The following is a 23852-nucleotide window of genomic DNA, read 5'->3' on the forward strand; positions in this document are numbered from 1 at the left end:
TAAACTTTCTTCATAGTCTTTGGTTCAGGAGAGTCAGCGATTTACACAAGATAAAGCGGCACACTTTGTTCTTCAGATATCGTCGACTTAAGCAGAGGCAGATTTTATTAGACGAGACTTCTGTGTTCCCGCTGGCAGCCATGTGTTGAGCGAGAGCGACACTTCATAAAATCTAAACTATCACTTTATTTTCTGCTTAGCAAGCCACTGTTAACATTTTATACTGTACCGAGAATACTGTTTGTTTACAACTGTTGTTATTTACTGAAACAAAACAAAATTTAAAAAAAAACACATGCTTAATTTAGTGTTTTAAACCTGTTAAAAATAGATTTACATGAACCAGGTAAATAAATCAATAAAAAACACTGTACATTTCATGAGCATGTTATAACATATTTAATGTTTGACGCTTTGAAAGCATGACTGGAAAATAGCAGCGATGACAATATTCTATAACCTGTTTTACAGCATCCGTGGAGCATTCATGCCCAAATAGTTGCTGAAGCAGCTTAATCTCTTAATGTCACAGACCACTTTTTTTTTTCCTTCTTCAGGGTTTAAGCACGGTGAAATTAGTCAAACTAATTAAAATCATATTCCTTAAAATGCGCCAAGGCAATTACAAGCAAGGGTGATGTGAAGTGTTGCTGCATCAAACTCCTTTCCTCTTTCACTCGACGCCTGCAGTGACCTGAAGTCACTCAGAGGACAGACGTTTTCCCACAGCACTGACCAGAGAATGACCAGTGTGTGGTATACATTCATCCTTTACACACCTGTTTCTTCATTTTGTAATTTGAGGTTTAAAATGTACACACAGACACACACACACACTGTGTTGTGTGTTTCAGGTTTTAATTTGTACAGGAGCATCTTCACTTGCTGTTCACTCCAGCAGAAAGAGACAAAGCTCGAGCGTCGCATGAAAACAATGCTATGGCAGTGACCATGACACACACACACACACCACTTTATCGGGTATGCCTAATATCTAATCGGCTCATTTTTATGGGAGCAACTAAACGACGGGTTTAAGTTTAAACTGAGCATAAGAATAAGAATAAGAATGTTGAGGAAAGGTGGTTTAAATGAGGTTGTTGGTTGTTGGAGTGTGAAGATGCCTCATCGATGTCAGAGGTCGGGTCAGAAAAATTCAAAATGAGAGAAATGTAACATTAACTGAAATAACCAGTCGTCACAGCCGAGGTCTGCAGCAGAACAAATGTGAACGCTCAACACATCCAACCTTTAAGCAGCTGTAGAAGACCACACCGAGCGGTGTCCTGTGTACCTAATAAAGTGGTCAGTGACTGTATAGGTGATAATGCTTGAGGGAAAGTAATCGTGACTGTGTGAATATTGTGTTTTCATTTATTTTCTTCATCCCAGGAACTCCAGTTTCCCCGGGCCACAGACACAGAGTCAGAATCTGAAGTGAGTTTGTGAAGCTGTGATTTCTGAGTAAATACAGTAAATACTTGAGTACATAAAAGTTGTGAACAATCGTTTCTCTTCCACTCGTGTATTGGCTGAAAAGATACAAACGGACCACGTTTTGACAACAAATGACTACGTCGTCGTTCAGGATCGCGAGAGGAGAAGAGCGTGAACAAAAACACCTGTGCTCTCCCTTATTTTTTTCTTTTTTTTATCGTGCAATTGTTGTTGTCCTGTGTGCATGCGAACTGTGAGTCTACACATGGGACCGCAGTGATACAGTTCAAGTCCGATCCAAGAGTGTGACTGAAACTACAAAAATGTTTCCACTCGGTCCTCAGAATTCCATCTTCCCGACTAGTGAACATTTCTGCACAAACTGAGTGCTTCTCATCCTCCAGTCTGTGTGTGTTCAGATGTGCTCAGTCTGTGAGGCTCAGCTGACGATGGCTGATATTTACAGGTGGCATCTGTGGGGTCGGCACGGCGATGTCACGGGGCTGCACATGCGGCTGGTTCTTGAATGGAATGTGTCAGATTTTTTGGGGGTGGAAAAAAAAAAGCTGTCCATGAAACACACAGACGTACAAAGCCTTGACTCTGGAGGACTGTGCTCGTCAACACTTGATGGACTTGTCTCCCGCTAGTGTCCTCTAACACTGTGGTATGTTTGGAGTTGTGTTGTTGTTGTTGTGTAGATTATTGAGAGGAGAACTGATGTGAAAGCAAATATCTGTCAGTTCTCACCTCTGGGTAATCGTTTCTGCCAAAATATGACAAAGTGTTGGATTAAAAGATAAATAACCAAAGCGGCAAGTAAAATGATAGAACAGCAGCCGATATTCACAGTCAGATAACTAAGTGTCAATAAATACATTCAGTAGGACAGTTCTTCTCTCCTCTCACTCACAAACTGACTTGTGCATTCATCATTTTGGTCATTTTATAAAGTGTGTCTTATCTGCAATTTAGTTCTAATGTTAAAATAAACCATGAGAGATTTAAATTGACAGCAAATATGCTTAATCTGTGTCGTCACATCATTTCCTTCTTTCAACCTAATTTGATTAATTAGGCACAAAAAAGCTCATCGCTCGATTATTATTGATTAATAAGAGTTTTCTTGTATTTAATATTTAAGTGTTTTATGCATTGTTATGTTTTATCAGAAACAAATATCGGCACTGATTTCTAAAGATCCGCATTGGCAAGAGAAAAACCTGCATCAGTCGACCTCTGCTCGACGTTAATGTAAGACACGACGTTCACAGTAAATATCATGAGCCGATGCTCGGGGGTTAAAGTTCACATCTACAACTTGAACTTAATAATTCGGCGGGTGATTTTAAAAGCGATGGATAAATTGCGATGCGTTCAAGTGCACCTGCCAGTTACTGCATTTAAAAACACACACACACACTCACGTGTGTTTATCCTCTTGGTTGTGCTGCTGTATTATTCATAGATAACAAAATGTAATCTTACCATCGGCGACAGATGGTGTGGCGTATGCTCCTGTGGCGGACTGCCTGTTGGATGTCGCACACTCTCGCACACACGCACACACACTCATACAAGCAGCATCCCACTGAGCCCATACTAAGAATGAGAGTGACATTGTCTGGATGAATGTGTGCAGCATTGCAGAGATACAGATGGGGCCTCAGCGGGTCTCTAATGAATGTGGTCTGCAGAGCCAGTTCTGTACATGCAGAGGTTTATGCGCTGCTGCGGCACCACTTATTGACTTGGCCTCAGTTCAGGTCCTACCAAGTTAAGTGCCAGGTGATGACGTGAGCACTCTGCGGGTGTGACACAGTCACTTTCTGAGCCTCGTAGCTCCCAGCGAGCATGCTCCCTGTGCGCTTCTTTATAGTCCAGAGGGCTGGGAGCCAAGAGGTGACACATGGCAGCGGTGCAGAGGGATCAACGCTGCAAATCACTGATGGAAAAATGATAGACATCCATAGAGAAGAAGAAGAAGAAGAAGAAGAAGTAGTAGTAGTAGTAGAGGTTTCAGTGAAAAGTGTTCTCTTGAGAGTTTTTGTACATCCCCGCTCAGCAGTGGAGAGAGTTAGGAAGGGGGGGAGAAGATACTGGCAGCTACAGTGTTCCTGTCTGAAGATGGTCTGCGAGGAGTGCTAACACAGAGACACAAAGCAACCAGAAAGAAAGGCGCGACCACTTGCATTCCCCAGAGGACTGTGCCCCCCCAAAGTAAGCCACCTGAGCTGCAGAGAGAGAGAGGGGGTGAAAAGGGCAGGGGAGAAATTAGCCAACATCTGCATCTTTATGGCTGTAAGAAAGCTTAGTCTCATAGTTGAGTTAGTCATGCAAGACAGCAGGGTGCAGAGAGGGGACATGGTCAGGGGAATGTTAGCACCTCTAAGCTTTGACTCAAAACCAGAGTCATTAATGGCAGCTTAAGGAATCTCGTTCTCTGGCAGTGCTTCCTTTGTTCTCCAGATCTTAGTAATCCCAAATCGGTCCACCCTGACTCTGCCAGCACCACTTACCCACACAGGCTGACCCATCATCGCTGGGCTCAAAGCCCTGATTGCATCTCCTCTTGGCACGACACTTATAGCTGCCATAGGTGTTGATGCAGACGGGGCGGTCAGAGGGGCACACCGAGGGGAACTGGGTGCACTCGTCCTGATCTGAGGGAGGGAGGGAGGGAGGGAGGGGGAGGAGAGACACTTTTTTGTCAGGACAAAAGCGTCAGCAGGTACAGACTGTATATGAAAATGGACGCAGTCTTCCAGCTGTCAATCACACTGGTGTCCACTCCCACATTCCAAAGCCAGGCTCTGGATGTAAATGTGAGAGTGAACTCTTGTTCATCACTGTATGTTGTCCCTGCGATGAACTGGTGACCTGTCCAGGTTGTTCCCCGCCTCTCGACCCCGTGTCAGCTGGGATTGGCTCCACTGGCCCAGTGAGAGAACATGATCTATCGAAGAATACCTGAAAGTAGCGGTGATTAAGGTGATGAAAATGTTAACTGACATATTAGGCTTATTATCCTATAGACACTTTCTGCCCCTGGTGGCCATCGTTTACTTCCATCCTACGTCCTGGGCTTGACTTTCACAAACTGGGAGACTTGCATCCATTTTCATATCCAGTCTTTGTCAACAGAGAGACAAATCCTGTCAACTTACCAGTGCAGCGGCCATTTTCATTCAGAGCAAACCCGTGACCACACTGCAAGAAACAGTTTCAACTCATCAGAAACAAGAATCTTTACAACCAAACATTCAATTTCTTGAGATTCATGTGATTTAAGGAAAGAAACTGATGAAATACACAGAGAAAACAACAACTACAGCACTAAGTTATTGAAATGATGTCATTTCTAAATCATTAACACACAGTCCCCTGCTCCTGCCTCCTTTACATATTTGATCAAAGGTCTAGTGTGTAAAATTGAATTGAGTTTACGAGCAACAATTGGAGTGTATTACCCATCAGTATGTTTTGATTGTGTCTAAGTGCATAATCGCTTTCTAATAAAAATCGTTTCGTTTTCCTGGCTTTAGAATAGGCTGTTAATACGTACTTTTGGCAAGAACCTCTCTTTATAGAGGTCGTCATATTACGACACCATGTTTCTACAGCAGAGAGTGTGGGAGAGTCTACAGAGAGTCTACAGAGAGTTCAGAAATGCTACTGTAGGTCCCTGAGACACTTGTGAGAGGCGAGTGAGAAGTTCTCTATTTACATGGACACACTGGACTTTTAACGCCAACACACTGTGCACACTGTGCACACTGCTGTACCTCTATTTCTGTAGTAGCAGTGATTTCCTCCTCGTCTCTTGGATAGTGGATTTCCAGCACTGAGTTCATCTCTGAAGGTTCCAGGGGTCGAGCCACTGAGCGACCATCTGGCCAGTAAACCTCCACGTTGGTGGCCACGTCCTTGCCTGGTCAGCACAGGCGACAGAGAAACATGACATCATACGTCCTTTTCCAAGAGTGTTCTACATTGTGTTGAATGGTTTTCATGAAGTCTCTTTACACTCATAGTAAGACTAGTAAAAGTATTTTAATCAGGCATAGAGTGGACCCCTCTCCAGAGAGCTTCATTTCTCGATGTAAAAAAGATCTTCCGCTTCTTTGCCACCACACAGTCGATCCACTGAGCAGGTGTGCTGCCTGAGAGCCACAGAATATTTCACCTGTCCCTGCTCCTGCTCCCTCAGACAACCTCTCATTTAGTGGTGGGAGGCGTGTTTCACGTCTAGCTGCAGTGACGCATTTCGCAAGTGTGGAGGTCTGTTCTGATGCCACGACGCTGTGGAAAGTTTGCTGCGGGAGTGTGTTATGAGTAATCAGGCATTAAAATTGAGGGCCTCTGGAGCTGATCTGTGCTTGCACAGTCCTAATACAGAACAGGCTCAGTGAGCAGGGCCAGCGAGCAGTGGTGGGTGGGCTTGCAAGGCTTGGATGTCCTACTGGGGGTAAACCAGGCTGGCTTCCAGCTGCAGCACCTGTCCCACATCTCCTTCCTCTTGTCCACGCAGCTCCTTCCCACAGATAACTTACCCTCCCGTGGGTTTCTAATCAAGCGGGAGGTATTAAAACTTTCCAGACAAAGCTTTTCTTTTCCCCCCGTACAGCTACTCTTTCTGTGACACTCTTCCTGTCCATTTCTCTCTGTCGGTGAGTGGGAGTCGTGCTGCAGTATATCAGTGTTAATATATCGTAAAGTAAATAACATACCCTCAGGCTTTTGGCTGCGAGTCAGTGAAAATGAGTCGAGCAAACTAGAGCTGTCACCATGACTTCTTAGAGATGTTGATAGATATTTTCACTGTGCTTCTAATATTTTACACTTGAACACACTAAACCTATTCATACATCCCTGCAATAGTCATGTGTGTACGTAAGAATATAAATGCTGACTTACCAAGTCCAAAGTGGGCGACCGGCTCCATCTCACACAGGTATCCCGAGCCACCGTCGATGATCCGTGTGTGTGGCCCTGTCTTTTTTGTGTACACCACCACTTTAGCTCCTCTGGCGAAAGCACCAAATTTGGTCCGGGGAATTACTCGGAGCCATGAGTTAGTGGAACCCTAAGACACAGACAAGAATGAGGAAAGAGGCCGAGTTTCAGTTCAGTTCAGTTGACACCACATGCTGAGGTGTCAAACGTCTCAAATTAAAAAAAAAAGAAAGAAAAGAAAGACAGACAGAAAAGAAAACTCACCTGGTTGACTTTGTAGACAGAGAGCGGCTGTGCTGCACTTTCACCATGAGACACCAACAGTTCTAGGTGGCCATCGCCATCAAAGTCTGTGGCTACAGCTCCTGCAGATCCATCACAGTAATGGCACAGCGTCATCACGGAACAGCCTATGTAACATGTATCCTTTGTGTAACCATTATGTGTCAACAGTCATCAAGGAATTCTGTGGAACAAGTCGTGTTTCTTCTGTAAAAGCTCACGAGAGACTCTCCTGGAGCTCTGGTGCCATCTAATGGTGAGATGTTGTAATGTCAGGCATGAGCTTTGCTCTTGTCTTTTCTCACCTGTTCCTCTCCCTTCAGGCTCTGATGCCTCGCCAACATTCAGCTCTTCTATCTGTGGGTCGCCGTGCTCTCTCCTGCTCACCCTGTCAAATCAACATAGGACTTCTCTGAGTATTTTCAGTATTTAGATGCACTATAATGTAGTTGTAAGTGAATACGATCGTTTATTTGTCAAAAACAAGCTTCCTCTTGTGGGCATCCGTGAATAGAGGCCAGTGCTTAAGCAGACAATAAATGATAACAAAGATAAAATACCTCTATAGAAGAAGTTAACAGTAACAATACATTAACAATAACAGAAAATACTGCTTATTGTTGCCAAAAGGGATCCAAAGTTCCCCGAAACAGAGACAACAATCTAAGAGGGATGATTCAGTTGTTCAGAGGGTGATTTTAACTGAGATTTCAGAGAAGTCAATGCTGTTAAATGAACACTTGTTCACATACACGGACTGAAAGTCTCGCATAAATGATAGATGTCTGACAGCTACACGCATTAGCACTTCTCTTGCAATCGTAAATCTTACCCATTATTTTACTGTGTGGAATCCTCCAACCAGCCAGTCTCAGACTACGTTTCATCATAGCACGTAAAAAAAAAAAACACTTGCGCGTATACAAGTGGAAACAAAGCATCAATATCCAACTTCCCCAAGTTATAATTTCATTTCACACTGTACTAATGTGCTGATCCTGGCTGTTAAAGTCCACAGCTCAGCTAAATATTGATTAGGTGTATTTAATTAATTAGCGTTTTTTTTTTTCTTTCTACAGAGCCAGAGTCAAATTAGCTGATTCATCTTCATATCAGACAATGGCTTAGCCACGGGCCGCGGAGCAGTGACCCTGTGGTTCCATCGCTGTGTCCAGGAGGACAACAAATGTCCTCCAGTGGCGCAGCAGTATTCAGACCCAGGAAATCTTGCTTATTATATCTTGATTATTGGATGTTCCCGTTTGAACTGACCCACCAGCTCGTGACCAGATTCAGCCTGATTTTTGCGCTCTGTTCAGGAAAAATGATGCCAGATCAGATTGCTATTCATAAAGGATGAGTTTATTATACTGTTAAGTCCTCACAATTGATATGTATCATGTATTGCATTTTGAGAGCTGAGTTCATTAATATTATCTGGAGAGGAAGCCAAACCGTGAGCCAAAAAAAGAGACCTAAAACTGTCTTAATGAAAGATTCATTCATGTGTAGAGGAGGAGGAGGAGGAGGAGGCGGGATGCCAGACAAGATAAGTTTCCCTGGCTGGGATTTTAAAATTCTTCTCAGCTTTCACCCCAGTTTTAGAGTATTAAATCAAGACGCAAGAATAGTCCATTAAGCTTCATCATCAAAGTGCTGTTAAAACTTACTGCCAGACTTGTACAACATGTGCGTATGTGTGTGTGTGTGTGTGTCTGTATTATATCTGGTTGAGTACCTAAAGAGCCTGTTGGCAGAGGGGCCTCTGTAGGCGATGTTATTGAAGAAAACCTCCAGCTCATTGTCGTTGTCGAAGTCTGCGACGATGACGGTGCGAACCGGAGACGGCATGGCAAACTTCTGGGATGCTATGTCCTGAACGGAATAATAAAAAAGCAAGAAAAGCAAGTCAGTGATGCCTACGTGCACACAATGATGAAAGCATAAGCAGAAAATTCAACAGATGTGATCACGGAACACGCTCAACCAGTTCTAATCACATTCACCTGCTGATTTTATGGCCACGCTCAGGGACAAAACTAATAATTCCTCTCCTCCTTTTTTTTAGTAAATTCTCGTCTGAGTCGTCCATCGATCCATCTTTTTTTGGGATAATAACCTCAGTTTGTGTCACTCTTACATCTAAACCTGCCGTAAAAAAATCAAATCAGGCTATATTTATAAAACAGATAGAGTGTTTGTCTGCCACAGAATAGTCAGTGTCTTGCTCACATGAAAATATGAAAAATATGTGTGTACCCTGACAAATGAAGTGTAAAAACACTGCAGCAACTTTCATGCATGAACAGCTGTTGTATGTTGACATTTGATCATTTTATCTTTTTCTAATTTTCCTATCACAGCTTCACACATTCGAACACGCGGCCGCTGTGAGCTGAGCAGTAAAGAGTAAAGAGATGCTTCTATAACCTGTCATATAAGGTCACAAGTTCACTCTCCACAGCTGAATCATCAATAACCCGTGTCCGGTCCTTGAGTTAGTTACAGATCTGTCACTCACTCCACATGTAGGTCACGCGGACGCATGAATCTGGAGCCTAAACATGAAAACAAAGGCTCCCTTTAGATCGCGTGGCGTCGGAAAAGAAGATTCTCGTCAGCAGAGAAGTTTTTGCATGAGAAAGTAACGGATATCTCCTCGCTTCAGTGACACGGTGATAAGTCGGGGAAGAGTTATAGAGCAGCCCTTCACTCCCTCCAGTATTTACTCCCTGTTTTAATTATAAGGCTCATAAAGCTGCAAAGGGGGGGCACAGTGACCTTCTGCTTCTCAGGTGAAGGAGAGGGGATGGCCAACTGAGGCTACGAGGGAGGGAGAGCACAGTACATACACATTGACTATATTAACTATATTATTAGCTGCGCCATAAGATGTGCCACAAGAGAAAATGCCAAAATAAATATGGAGCTCAAAAACATGACTCTTGCACGAGCACGAAAAGCAGAAAAGTAATCGTCCATGATTTGGTATGCGTGAAGTTTCTCAAAATGGCACTGGAGCTATTCACAACTTCATAAAAATAAAATATGGTTAAAAAAAAAAAAACTCCAAAGAAAATATAATATGTGTGCAAACCTTTTAAAGACTTATTTTTCCAGTTCGTTTTCATGGTTCCTCTATGGAAACAAAAGTAGTATAATAACAATGATAATTAGAACTCCTTGAGTTTCAATAGGGTCCTTACGCATTTTGATTACCTTGCAATTTAAATTCAATACAGGTAAATTTCTTTGTGATCTTTAATGAAAGAAAATCACCCAACAACTCACTTATTTATTCTCATTTCGAGCTGCAGCTCAGATTCCATCTTGTTAACCAGGACCTCGTCCCTCTAACCCTGGCTTTCCCCCGCCTCTTTAAAACCATATTTGATATGTGTCGGTGAGTTTCTGCACGTGTGCGCGTTAAACCTTTTGCGAGGGAAAACCTCGGCAATACATTTTAATTAAAGCACAAACAGGCCTAATCGGCACTTTCCACTACGTGGACAAGCTGCTGTTTCAGCCCAATTTAATTAGCGGTTTACTGGAGTGATACAGCAGCTTCATTATGCATGCCAAAGGTCAATACAGGCGAGCAGGAGTGTCAGCTTATGTGGGGGGAGAGGTGGTCTTAAATGTGTTGTGGGCTCGTGATTTAACAATCTTGGTTTAAAAAAGATTGGCTTGCTAATTCACTTTGTCTTCTCGGGTGTTTGTGCGTGTGTTTGAGAGCACGAGTGTGTGTAAGTGTGTGTGGGGATTGTCTCTGAGCTAACCATCACACATTAACCTCTTATTTGACCCCTATAAACATGTCTCATGCGACATTTATCTCTATGGTAAAAGATGCGGTCGCAGGTCCTGACACATAGATCACCAAGTGCAAAAACCTCCACAGATTTACAAAGCCGAGGATGTCTCTCTCTCTCTCTCTCTCTGCACTACACAAACACACGGTGTTGTCTACAGAGTCGTTGATTTCGTAAATTACCACCCCTCGGTCTTTAAATCCCACTCAGTCCGCAGTTTATTCTAAATCGCCGGCTGTCCTGGAGCATCGATACCTGTTTGATTCGCCGTGTTTCTCAGTGTTCCGCCGATCTGCTCGTGAGGAGTAACAGAGGAAACCCACACACAACATTCATCTCGCCGCTTGACTTTTAATCGCTTTGAAAAACCACTCATTAACGCGTGTTTCTACTGTCACTCTTTCATCCAGCAGACAATGTTTTCCCTCATCTGTCATCATCCTCGCCTTCAAGTTTGACCTTCTGAAACGAGCATATGCTACACATTATTGTAAAGGTGCACAAAAGTAATCAAATGATCAACTGTCATTATGTCATTTACTTTCACCGGCTATTGTGTTGAGAGATGAATCAGTCTGAGTGTGTCTCTGCTTGCTCTTTGTACATAGAAATGATGATATTTATACACTGCATCATCGTCTGAATACCGGGACAAAAATTGAGGGAGCATTTTTGTGTATACAGCAGCAGGACCGGGGTGTAGTGGGATTATCCCTTTAAACTGCTGAACAAACAGCAGAAGCATTCGCTCATGACACGTTTCCTTCTGTTTTTAGTCTCTTCACTTTACTCGCACAACGTTGCACAACGTCCATCTGTCTTGACATGCGATCTAAACACATGTGGAGAGTCATGTGGAGCCTTAATCAGCATTGTGTGAACTCATGTGACAATGGTTTGAATGTAACAGACAATTGTTTGTATTTAACATTTTTACAGTTTTAATACTCGGGTGGTTTCTTTGCTCCTCCATAACAACCAAGTGAATGTCTTTGCTTTGTGGACAAAAATCCAACATTTGAGGGACATTATTGACATTTTCTGTTGTTTTTTTTTATGGGCAAATCAAAAACAATCAACAGATTAATCATTCATTCATCTTTTACTACTTTATCCTCCACATGAGGGTTGTGGGGGGCGCTGGTGCCAATCCCAGCTGGAATAGGGCGAAAGGCGGGGTACACCCTGGACAGGTTGCCAGTCAATCACAGGGGCCACAAAGAGATAAAACGACCCCTCTCACACACACACACACGGGAGGAAACTGGAGAACCCGGAGAAAACCCACACAAACACGGTGAAAACATGCAAAGTCCATGCAGAAAGACCCTTGTTCTGACCGGGTCATGAACCCGGGACTTATTGAGTGACTTGGTATATTGGCGGAGACATATTTGAACTTACCTTGAACTTCTGTTTGCGGTTATTCTGCTGCATGTACAGGCGATGAGGTCCGTTCCAGTTCCCGTAGACGATGTCCGTCTTGCCGTCGCGGTTGAAATCTGCCAGAGCCACGCCTCTTCCATGCTGCATGGGGTCCTCCACACCTGCGCTCACATGGTAAGAGGCTTCATGATATAAATCGTACTCATTTGGCATCAGAGTCACGTGATATGTCACACACTGCACACACTCTTCTCACCAGTCTGCTGCGCCACATCGGTGAACGTTCCATCTCCGTTGTTCCTGAACAGGAAGTTTGGCCCGTACTCGTTGTCGCAGAAGACATCGGACAGCGTTTGACTGACAATGGGCCCCACCACGACGCCTCGCCCTCCTGCACAGACAGACACAGAGAGACGAGCCTCCATGGTGAGAGACAATCGGGCGGTTAAAGAAAAGGGTAAGCACACAGTACTGGAAATAAAAACCTGGAGCAGTGTAGGTGAAATAACAAAGCAGAGAGAGCATGAGATCAGCTTGAGATCATTATCACCTATTCGGGCAATTTCCCCTGAGCCGGGCGGATACAGACACTTACTGGTAAGCTTTGAAAACAGACAAATACACCGAGGCAGGAACAAAAATACAAAGGCACAACACATGCTGGGAGTCTTTTGCATGACGCAAAAGCAAACAGTGATTTACCGTTGATGAAAACATGTTTGTCATTGTTCAATTCAATCAATATCACCGCAGGATTTTACACTGACATTCTATGAAGTGAAGTGTTCTGTTAAAGTGTCTCATCTCAGACCAGCAGAGTCTAATTATGGAGCTGAAAGGGCTTTGATTGCCCTTTCAGTATGTAGAGTCACCGCTGCGAGTGAGGGCTCAATCCTGATTTACTGGCCCGCTCCATCGGCACAGACAAATACCACTCGCCCCTTATGGCCATAAACCACTAATGTCTCTCCAGAGATATGTAACCATTAGATATACAACTTCATTCACTGTCCCTCTGCGCTGATTAATGGCAGGGCGGTAAAAAGCCATCTCCTCTGCATTATTCACACCCATTCTGCGCCAGCTCACTCTTGACAGCTTCCATGACATCTGGCATTGAAAAAAAAAAAAAAAAATGCAAAAAAAAAAAATGGATGAAAATTGATTACGTTTCGCACAAAGTCGTGTCCCACTTCCTGGTCGTCAAAGTCAGGGACTTTTCGTCGGGTAAAATAAAATATCTCTCATCAAACAAGTCATGGTGAAGTAGTTCATTCTGGCATTTATTTTTCTACATTAAAAAAGTTCCCTTCAAGGTTATAATAGCGTTCTTTCACAGCCAGTTAATGTAAAAGCTAAACAATAATCAAAGGGGAAAATACTGCATCTATTTAAATACAATAAATTATCAAATAAAATCAAAAATATCAGCAAAGTGATGTGTGGTTAAATAAGTGAAATATGAAATATAATACCAAAATGATATTGTCCACCTTGTTGTTACACAACCTTCCTTAAAGGTACAGTGTGTAAAATTTAAAATTAACATTAAACAGAACTCAAAAGATATGTAGTTTGTCCTTTGTGGGCTACTGTAAAAACATGGTAGTCCATTCATACTATCATGTGAATATTAAGTATTTCATTTCTTTAATTCACCTTTTTAACAACCTGACACAGCAAACATCAGCGACATCAATGAAAGCGCATACCAATAAATCAAGGATTTACACCAGCAGCTTCCGTTTAACCTCTGCATGCAGTAAAGCGTTGTCCTCTTTCAACCCGTCTGCCTGCGACTGAACTAATAGCATATAAAATACAAAGTGCTGTATTGGCATCAGCATACTTTTATTCAGCTTGGAGGGAGCCACCGTGGACAGAGACAGATACCACGTCCAGACTGCTTTTCTGCTCTGATGTATGCGTGTGTCGCCCTTCCCTGAGGAGTACCTGTGACTTTGACTGGAGTTAAATGGCTGACACGTCCAAAAGGCCTCGCTAACGCTTGTTTTCTCTCCCGCTTACAGTCATCACGCTTTCTTTTTTCCCCCCCTCTCCCTGAGTTGGCCCTTGTCCAGCAGCTCTCCTTTGCTCGCCTCCTGTCCGGCACCCTTCCTGTACTTAAGTCCTATATTTCAGACTGTACGGGTACAGCGAGCACATGCTCCTCTGCAGATGTCTGTATAAATCAGACTGAAGGTCCAGTGCTGCTGAATGATCTTACATCACTCACACACACAAACACACAGTGGGGCTTCCATGACTTCAGAGGACATTACATTGACTTGCATTCATTTCTTAGAGATTGAATCTAACTTTATAGGGGCTTTATGTAAGAAGTGTAGTATATTAAGTCATAAATTAGAGAATGCAGAAGGAAAACAAAGGTGGAGAGAAAGTTAAAGACAAATATACAGGTGTTGATAATTTTCTCCCAGCCAAGGTTAGCGAAGACTCACTCTCTTTTCCTCTCATATACACTGTTGGTGGATATTTAGGGTGCATTCACACCAGTTCTTCTTTATCCAACCCTAGTTTGGGCAGGTGTGAATGTGCAACCAAACTCTGATGCGCACTAAAACGACTAAAAGGTCTCGGTTCGCCTCAAGTGAACCAAATGCAGGACGCAGACCACAACGCAGGGCATTGTGGGTAAACACAACCAAAACCTACGTGCTTAGAGAACGATAGCCGGGATAAATGTCCGAGCCCGTATGTGTCGTATGTTCAGCATAAAACAAAATTAAAAAAAAACAAGACTGATGGGATTTGATGCAGCTCCATGTTTCGCTCGTATGTGGCGGAAACAGAAGTTGCCCTGCGTTAACCAACAGATGGCAAGGAGGGCAATACTTTATTCAAAAGCTTAACTAAAGTGCAGTGTGAAAGCACCCCCCCATTGCAACCCCCAATTGAACCGAGTCTAGTGGACTATTAGGTGACCTTAATGTATAGGAAGCTTCAACTAACGATTGTTTTTATATCTGCCGATTCTTTTCTTGATGAATCAAGTATTTCTTTGTTTCTCAAACCTTGAAATGATGTCAAAATGTCTTGTTTTAGTCCACAAAACAAAATGATTTCTTTGTCAAATGGAGCAAAGAAACCAGAACATATTCACATTTAAGAAGTTAAAAATCAGATAAATAAAAAAATCGATTATGAAAATAGTTGACAATTAGTATTCAATGAATCGAATAATCATTTAAGCCCCAAACGTGTGTAATGTTCAGTGTGTTCTTGAGTTGAATGTGGTAATTTTACACTTAATGAACCAAATTAGTTTGACTTTTATCACAAACATATATCACATTTAACTACTAATTACAACATGAGTAATACACAGCTTACACACGCACAGTCATTTCTTCACACCTACCTGTGAACTTGTTGACCCCGGCCTGCTCGGCGACGCTGGAGAGGGCGATGACGCCCTGTGAAAGGTCACTCGCTGTCTCGTCCATCTCTATGAGACCGTGAGGACCCACGGTGCCACTGGCATAGTTCGCGATGTAGATAGCGTAACGCCCCGTACCCTGGGAGAGAAGCCATTATTGTGAAAAATTCAAATTTCTTTTCAATACAGATGGTTTCATACTTTTTGTAATAAGTAATAAGTGTGATATCGTGCCGAGTCCCTCGTGCTGGTAAAGGTTTTCCACATGAAGTTTGATCGCGGTCATCTCAAAAGCTTGGTTGCACAAAAATAATAACATGGCTTAATATCAGGTAGAGAAGAACATATGTTACTGTTAACGATGGTGAACATTTATTTAATTAGTGGACTAGTGAACAAAAAGCCACCAGTAGGGGTAGAGCCTGTTTCTCTGCAGGGGAGGCTAAGAAACGTATAAAACAGCTTGACACAACAGATTTTAATTTGTTTCCTTGTCTTTTCTTTTTTACTCAACTGGGAATACATCGTGTTTTTGTTGGAGACTTTTTTCAGCTGTGAATATATACGCCTCTTTTTCTTTTTTTTTTACAAACTGAATATTTATTGCAGCAGAGAGTGTGTGTCTGTGCGGAACCTAAATTAAACAATGCATATTGAATAGTTGCAATAGTGTGTTCACACTTTTATTTTACTTTTAGATAACATTATAGCTCTGTGTCACTGTGGAGAAAGATGCATCGGGCTTTATCTCCACAGAAATACTAGTTTGCAGGATTAGCTCTTTGTTGTTTTTTTTAGCTTTCCATTTAATTTGGAAGCTATATATTATAGAGAATATATAAAAACACCTTGCTTCAGCCTTTTTTTTGAATTTATTTCCTATATCTCCACTATGCATAGTTTAACCTTTTCGTAATCAAATCTTTCCTCCCCCCTTATCTTCTCTCACCCTATTTCCTACCCTTTACCCCCTCTTTCTTTCTCTCTCCCTACTCCTTCCTCTGCCTCCCTTTGGAGATTAATTTCACACTCCATTATCAGTCAGAGTCCCTGCAGACACAAACTCACAGACGGAACCACGCTAATAGACTACACACTCGATTCCAATGAGCTTTCTCACCAGGCCTAACATATTTCAGTCAATACAAACACATGCGCACATTCACACACACACACTCAAACAAACACCACTGTAGAATTTGTGTTAACCTTACCATATTTTTACAAGACAAGAAAAGTAAATGAGTCTAGGTGATGTAAATGTCATCAAGCGCCACTTTATGGCCTACTGAAGTGGGAGGAGTGAGTCGCTCTCTCTCTCGCTTTCTCTCTTTCTCACACACACACACACACTTAGAACTTGACAAAATGAGACTGAACTACAGTGAAGGCCACTGGCAGTTACTTAATAAACTTAAAAGTCAATGATTTTTCAATAAGTCTTCACCCAAGGCTAATTTCTGTCAGTGGAAATTGGCAGAGTGACTGGTGTGACATGCATGCCTGCAGAGTGCATGCTGGTGCAGGGAGATGTGACTGCATGCCGTTCACAGATACAACTGTGGATGAGTACATTTTGCAGTGCAGACTTTTAATATGGCACCGTCATCACTTTGCATTAGACTAATGACTGGACGCGCCGTTTTCAAGAGAGAAAATACCAACTTTACAACATGCTCTGGTTTTGGCTCGTATAATCTTCTGCTTTTGCCCATAATCTGCTCAACAATAATAAAAATGTAATCTCTTTATCAGTCTGCTGAACTAGCATGGAAGAACACACATCAGGGTTTTTGGCTTCCTGTAAAACCATTAACCATTAAAAGTAGATATCGTTCCAATCACGTTTGGCAGCTGTATCACCTAACAGTGCTCAGTGAGATGGCACAGTGGTTAAAAGAAATCTATTGTAATCCCCTTCTTTTCCCCTTCCCACCTTTTACCTTCTTTACCCCGTCGCCCAATTGCAAGTGAGAAGTGAATGTCTGTGTTTGAGATAAGAGACAAAGGAAGAGGTGTGAGTGTGTCAGTCAGGGAGCGAATAACTGGAGGAAAAGAGGTGAAAAGATGGAGGAAACCAGTCAGTACGTTTCCATGCCGCGTCAAGTCAAACTATGGTTGTAGCTCAACTCCGTTAAATTAGACTTTTGTCCTTGTTCCTGTATTGAAGCTGTATACTGAGGGGAACTGATTTATTGAATGAAGTGAGTCTGCCTTTACTGCACTAGGAGGCAAAATGTCCCCGTCGGTGCCCGATCTGTACCTGGAAGCGCGATCAGTTCTGCGAATGTGCTAAATTTGCGTCTAATGCCGCGACACTGGAAGCATTATTCAGGAGAATCACAATGGTGGAACGTGCTTATTCTCTGCCCACAAATATTTTCTTCGAATTTTAGCAAAATGGAGCAAGAAAAGTGTTTCCGCTGGAAAACAAAAATGTAGAAATGTCTCTATTTCAGTGCTTGAACAGGGATATTTGAAATAGACTTTCAATGGATCATTTGCCGATTAAAACTTTGAATTATTGTACTCAATTAGGCCCATTTGTTCAAGTCTCTATTAATATCGTTGTTATTCAATTTAAAGTCCATTTTTTTTCTCAAAATAAACTTCAATTAAGTGCTTTTTTTGTAAAAAGCTGGGCCGTTAGCTGATACATGTGCAGAACCGATTGTGCTTCCCGATGTTAGCATTTTGCTGCTAGTTGTTAGCATGTCGAGCACCGTTCCATAGTTTTGCCTATAAATATTTACATCCCATTTTATCTTATATTGGATAAACAATGTCACAGAAGCCTTTTGTCACACTAGACTTTTCAGACCAAAGTGACGGCCTTGTTTGAGTCTGTTAGCGTAAAGCATTTTCTGATTTAGCATGCTGCTAGTTGTTAGCATGTCAAGTACCATTCCAAGTCTCCTTGTCGTCCATTCATTTAAAAATATCCAATTATTAAGCTCATAAGTCGGACCAGAGCAAAAACAAAATGTACCGACCTGTATTTCGCCATGTTTTTGTCACTGTTTAATTCTTCTTTTGTACCCTGGCTTCTTTTATTATTTCCAGGTATTAGCCGGGGGTGAGAACAGTAGCCAGCTTGAGTCCAACTTTAGGTATTCATGCAGTCAGTTTTTTTCCTCTAAAGTCATGTAAATGCACTGAATGGGAAAAAGAGTGAGAGGAGAAAGAGTGCGAGAAAATGTAACGGGCAGAAAACAGTAGTGTGCAGTCATCACTCTTCCTCACGCACGATGTTCTATAAAACAAACGAGGCCTGGCTTCTATAATTACACTGGTGCGATGGACAGGAGAGAGAAAATGGCACACCATTCCCCCAAATGAACTGTCATAGCACATGCTGAGAGGGGCGGCGTAGGCAGGGCATGAGTTATCACTGGTAAACAAACAGAAGCACCCATGCATGTACACAGAAGACATTCTGGGGAGTTTGTGTGAGTCTAGTGTGGATCTGCATATACTCTTCCCCTCTGTGTGCGAGAGGGAGATAGTGTTTGTGTGTGTGCGCGTGTGTGTTTAATACCTTTCTGTCCACACAGGCCACTGAGCGCCCAGCCATTCGGTTTGCTACATCTCTGTGTTCGTTAATGTCATCGCTCAGTAGATCTTCGAAGCGTCCATTACGGAACTTAAACAGCTTGTCAGAATATGTCGCCCGACCTTGATGTGGAGAGACGTTCCAGAGAGAGAGAGAGAGCGTTCGGGAGAGGCAAAGATCGTGTGGTTTCATGCAACACAAGAGTCCTCTGTGACTGGGAACAAGAGCAGTTTACTGTGGCTGAAATATGAGGGAGGGCTTTTTTATAAAAATGACAAAGGTGAGGTGTTGCAGTTTTGGCAGTGCACGCTCTGTAGTTCTCAGATTGATTAATAGCCACTCAAAGCTTAACTGTTATCAGATGAGGACTCAGAAAAGGATGAGCTTAATATCTGCATACTGATTCTCCTTCTTTGTCTTTGCACAAAACAAGACCTCTAACCCGTGTGTGTACAAAAAGCATAATCCCTCTATACTGTACCGGAGAAGGCATTGTTGGTGTTCAGGACATAAATCTCCTCCCGACCGTCTCCGTCGATGTCACACGCTGCCACTCCGATGGCATTGCCTTGGCGGTCTCTCAGGGCGTAGAAAGGAGAGCTACGGTTGTCAACGGCGATGTTGATAAGCCTCTTCCTCTGCTTGTCGTACTTCAGCACCAGGTTTGGCCCGTTGTAGCTGTCAACAGACACCAGTGGCAGTTCGTACGTATGATCCCTTTCAGCAATTAGTCGGAATCATGCAGTGCATTTTTTTGTTCTAATGAAACATTCTGGAAAGGATCTTTTATGGAGCTTTTTTACAGCAGACTCAAACCTGGCCCTTCTGAAGCTCCTTGAACCTTTTTGTCCCTGCTTTTATGATAAAAAAAAAGGTAGTATAAAAGTGATTAATGCTTGGACTTGCATTACATCACCATTTAAAAATGAACACAGCTCATAGTGACTTGAATAATTTCCAGAGAGAAAATTGGTTTTGAGGACCTTCAAACTCACCAATGTGCTTTTCTTGTTTTTTCTTTTTTCTTTTTTTTCTTAAATGAGCACCAGAGTGTAAACTTGTTTATTGTAGCATGGGAATAAGAGTCTTATATGTCCTTTAGACAGGGCCTTTCTTAACAGAGGCCACCATTTTGTGCCGGCATGTTTCTCCAGCAGCCTGAATGGATGTGCATTCACACAATGAAGAAGAAAGAGGTCACAGCAGAGAGAGTGGAGAGAGTTTGTTGTCTCACTATTAGACGTCACCCATTCTTACGCGCTGGATCTTTAAATCAAAACTTGCAGCCAAAGGCTAAATTTACCTTTAAATATTTAATCCCAATGTATCTAATCTGAGTGGATAAACAAAGTTACAGAAGCTTTTGAATCTCCTTTCGTCACACTAGAGTCTTCAGACAGACGTGGTTCCCTGGCGACAGTGTAATAAAACGACAATGCCGTACCAAAGGTCAGCATTGGCAGTTTAATATCAACCGAAACAGTCCATCCTAAAAATTCTTTTAATCACTAATGAAATGACATTACATCCTCTATGAAGTTTTGTGATGCCCTCCTGTCCAGGATGCTTGCTGAATATGATAGCTGGTTAAGCAGGGTCATTTTGGTCCATTTATATTCTGTTAAGCACAGAGAAATTCATTGCTGCTTCACTGGACAGAGGCAGGCTTGCCAAACTGTTCCCATCAATGGCGCACTATCCAATCACATCCATTTTCATCAGCTGAGTGAGCTTCAGGGCACCACCCCACATCTTTTAGTCTTTTGCCTTTGTCTTCAACCTTTAGCTCAGAAAATGACAGTGCAGTTTTATTTTAGCCTACAATGTCGAATTAGATCGGTTAATTACTTTGCTGTTAATGAATGGCTCATATTCTGTTATTTTCGCTCTTCGAAAACAAAACAAATCTAACTGGGAGGATTTTTACACCATCCCTTATCGTCACTACTCACCCAGCGACGAAAATCTCCAGGTCTCCGTCTCCGTCCACGTCGGTGACAGCCACACCATAGTTGAGCTGAGTGGGGTTGTTGTCGTAGTCAGGGGGGAGCACGGTCTTGGTTATGGCGGAGAACATGGGCTCGGATCGCTGAGCCAAGGAGTGGGCAGGCAGGAACAAAACCAGCCACAACAACATCCTCACCTGAGGGCAAAAACAGCACGCTGAACAACCGATGAAATGTTATAAGTTTGTCTTATATTGTTGAGCCTGTCAAATTAAGGAGAGAAAACTCTCCCTGTTCTTATCTCTCAAAGAAATCCCCAAGGTATTCACTTCACTTTAACAGTGGCAGTTCATCACCATGGAAAACTGCATGCCTTAGATCAGCACAATGTCGCTTTCACACCCTGCGACCAAACTGAAGCACACATTTGTCCTGCAAGAGCAGGCAAATGGAAATTTAAGTCATACACTTGCAAGCTGCAACTCACGTTGTTGCTAATTCTCCAAATTCATTGCGAGGCGGACGTCGGCGAATTCTCTGCTACACCGAGACATAAAGATGAAGATATACCACCACAATCAGCAGTATTCTGCTGGATAATATCTGAGCCACTGATCACATACAGACAGGTTGAGAAATTACTAGACAGAAAATCTATACGTGGAGCAGGACATTAGCCAGAGGCCAAGTGAGCACAGAGGAAACCAATATGAGCTGATATAACAGACCTGACGTTGTCTTCCCTCAGAGAGGGTGATCAACTCTAAATTAAGGAAGCGTTTTTAGATAAAAGGCTCTTGTGATGTATAAGTGTCCTTTCAGTGGTCAGCGGATAAAAGCTAACCACAGAGGAATTGATCCAACGGACTCGTGAAGTGTGGCCAGGTAGAGGTGGAGTTTCTCATGCTCAAACTGCAAAGGGAGAAGAGAAACACGACTGAGGGAGAGGAAGGGAAGAGGAAGGTCACCTTCTTAAGGCTTAAATAAAACACTCGTCATTAAAAACTCTGTAAAACTTTACACACACGCACACACAAACTAAAGGGTGTTTACAAGCTGACAACTTGATTTGCAATGGCTGTGGATTTATGAACATAGCCTTCGTCAGCGATGCCATTGGTTTGTCCCCATTCTGCCTCCACGCTGCTGCAGAAAATCTTCTCTTTCTGCTCCGAGTCTCCAGGTGATGTATGGCTCTTCAACGTCTCCCTCAACTATTTCATTTAGGATAATTATATATAGAAAAAAACAACACACACACATTGCTGTTTGAGTGGTATTCTCAAAGGTATGGATAGGAAGCACCTCTCATGACACTTGCAGAAATATGGCCATGACTAATATTTCCTGGCAGGCGGCACAGAGATAATGCTGGCGGACGCCTGCTGTCGAGATGAAGACTGTGGCTGTTAGCAGGAAGGGTTAATTAACAACAGTGGGAGCTCTAGATTAGGTGGTTTCTTTCCATTAGAACAGGGTGTAATGACAAATGAGCAGAGCGAGTCCACACTACAGAAGCCTGACTTCTGTAGATCATATCCACCGTGTTAAATAGATCTAGAAATTAAAAAAAGAGAGAAACAAAGGGAAACTTGAAAAGCAAAAGGAAAGAAAAAATACATGGAAAATCTCTTTATTTTTTACCTGACTCGTGATTTTACTCCCACTTTATTTAGATTAAGACAAGCCTGGAAATCCCAATGATTCTATTGAAAGTAATAACCAGATAGATGAGGAATGTAAAGAAAAGGACAAATGAGCGACTGAAACCGTTGGGGACCAGCCTGATAAAAATGGTGTGCTACCACATTATCCAGTCAAGGACGTGCAGTCGCTCTGTCCCCCGATCACTGCAGTGAAAAACTGAGACCCGAGTCGTCAAGTGAAGTTGGAGTGTGACTTTTTCTACAAGCGAGAATTCATGAAATACATGTTTTGAGGTTTTTCAGATCTCCCGGGTCAACAAGCGTCCGACCACACTTTGAGAACATCACGTAGACTAGAGTCATTTTTGCAGTGAACCAGTCAAACACCATGAAAATGGTTCTGTAAAGAAAGTAAAAAAACAAAAAACAACCCATGTTGTCTGAAGCAGAGAAATGTTTTCGATTTGGTTATTTATGGTGGCATTAAGAGGCCACCATCAAAGCGTGCAACATCAGCATGTGCTTTGTGGAGCGTTCATGCCCAGCTCTGATCCTGATAACACTGCGACAAAGAGCAAGCAACATCTTCAGTTTCTAACACACACACATTTCCAAAAGGCTGTGAAGGACACTCACTGCAGGAAACACACGTTCACACACACAACGTACCAGTGAATTACACCAAGCAATTGCTCTCCGTAATTAACAATTAAATGCCAGTGCATCCATCACTTGCCACAGTGAATATTAAACATTAAGACACAGTGCAACAGCTTAACGGCACTATTACAACACCTCATCTGCTGCACAACAACAACAAACAACTACTTATCTTTTCTGAACAGCATGGAGAACTTTAATGTTTGCTAAACTTCAGGAGGAAAACGATTGTTGTGTGTAAGTGTTTGTAGAAAGTTACACATTGCACATAATGCATACTGTATAACTTATCTATCTATCTTGAAATCCTGTTAAATTAAAGCCATATCTCTAAATGCATACACTAAACACAACTTAATAAACAGAGTAAACTGCTGCAATAAAAAAAAAAAACATTTTTACAAACTAAAACTACATTTTATCAACTGCTCATCCACAGTTTGTCTTGCTTTCTGAGACACGAGACGACATTTAATCCGTTGCAGTTTCAAAAGTGTGAGATGATGAAGCAGCTTCACCGTCTATTGATAACGGATTCATCCTAAATGGAAAGGAACTTTATCCCGACTCTGTGCGCATCAGATCCCGGCGGAGCGCTGGATGCTGAAGCCAGAGTCAGGCAGCATCAGCATCAGCACCGGCAGCAGCAGCAAAGTCACAGAAACTCGGGTTACTCACAGAATGAGAGGCTCGTAAACTCCGACAAATCCTCCAGCGACTGACAGCCCGCAGAGGCAGAGGAGAGGCAGAGCCCGTCAGCTAATCGTGCTGAGG

The 23852-nt window shown here is 42.6% G+C and overlaps 2 protein-coding genes across 3 annotated transcripts in view; one reads left to right on the forward strand and one right to left on the reverse strand.

Moving 5' to 3' along the window:
• The window catches only part of golga7bb (golgin A7 family, member Bb), a 33956-nt gene extending 21714 nt beyond the window's left edge, over nt 1–12242 (forward strand). Inside the window, exons 6-7 of one of the 2 annotated variants that reach the window (XR_006361833.1) lie at nt 11931–12047; nt 12182–12242. The gene's annotated coding sequence lies outside the window, so the exon portion shown is untranslated. Of the gene's footprint in view, nt 1–11930; nt 12048–12132 lie in introns of both variants that reach the window. The other variant, XR_006361832.1, reaches the window with a different exon arrangement.
• On the reverse strand, nt 1799–23852 carry crtac1b (cartilage acidic protein 1b). The gene is made up of 15 exons (XM_044045579.1): nt 23757–23852; nt 20779–20969; nt 19308–19504; nt 18812–18948; nt 15256–15412; nt 12130–12264; nt 11892–12034; nt 8414–8550; nt 6981–7063; nt 6658–6758; nt 6355–6523; nt 5223–5368; nt 4605–4647; nt 3957–4100; nt 1799–3671 (listed from the first exon to the last, which is right to left on the reverse strand). The coding sequence occupies exons 2-15, from the start codon at nt 20961–20963 to the stop codon at nt 3544–3546; spliced, it is 1905 nt and encodes a 634-aa protein (XP_043901514.1). The 5' UTR covers nt 20964–20969; nt 23757–23852; the 3' UTR covers nt 1799–3543.

The sequence above is a fragment of the Solea senegalensis genome, linkage group LG15 (assembly GCF_019176455.1).
Source record: "Solea senegalensis isolate Sse05_10M linkage group LG15, IFAPA_SoseM_1, whole genome shotgun sequence".
Classification (NCBI taxonomy): Eukaryota; Metazoa; Chordata; class Actinopteri; order Pleuronectiformes; family Soleidae; genus Solea; species Solea senegalensis.

Excerpts from the sequence above, each read along its gene's own strand:
- crtac1b (XM_044045579.1), bottom strand. The coding sequence starts at position 20,963 with ATGTTGTTGTGGCTGGTTTTGTTCCTGCCTGCCCACTCCTTGGCTCAG. Across the intron at positions 19,505-20,778 it reads CTGGAGATTTTCGTCGCTGG|CTACAACGGGCCAAACCTGG; the intron begins GTGAGTAGTGAC and ends GTCTGTTGACAG. Across the intron at positions 4,101-4,604 it reads TGAAAATGGCCGCTGCACTG|ATCAGGACGAGTGCACCCAG; the intron begins GTAAGTTGACAG and ends TCCCTCCCTCAG.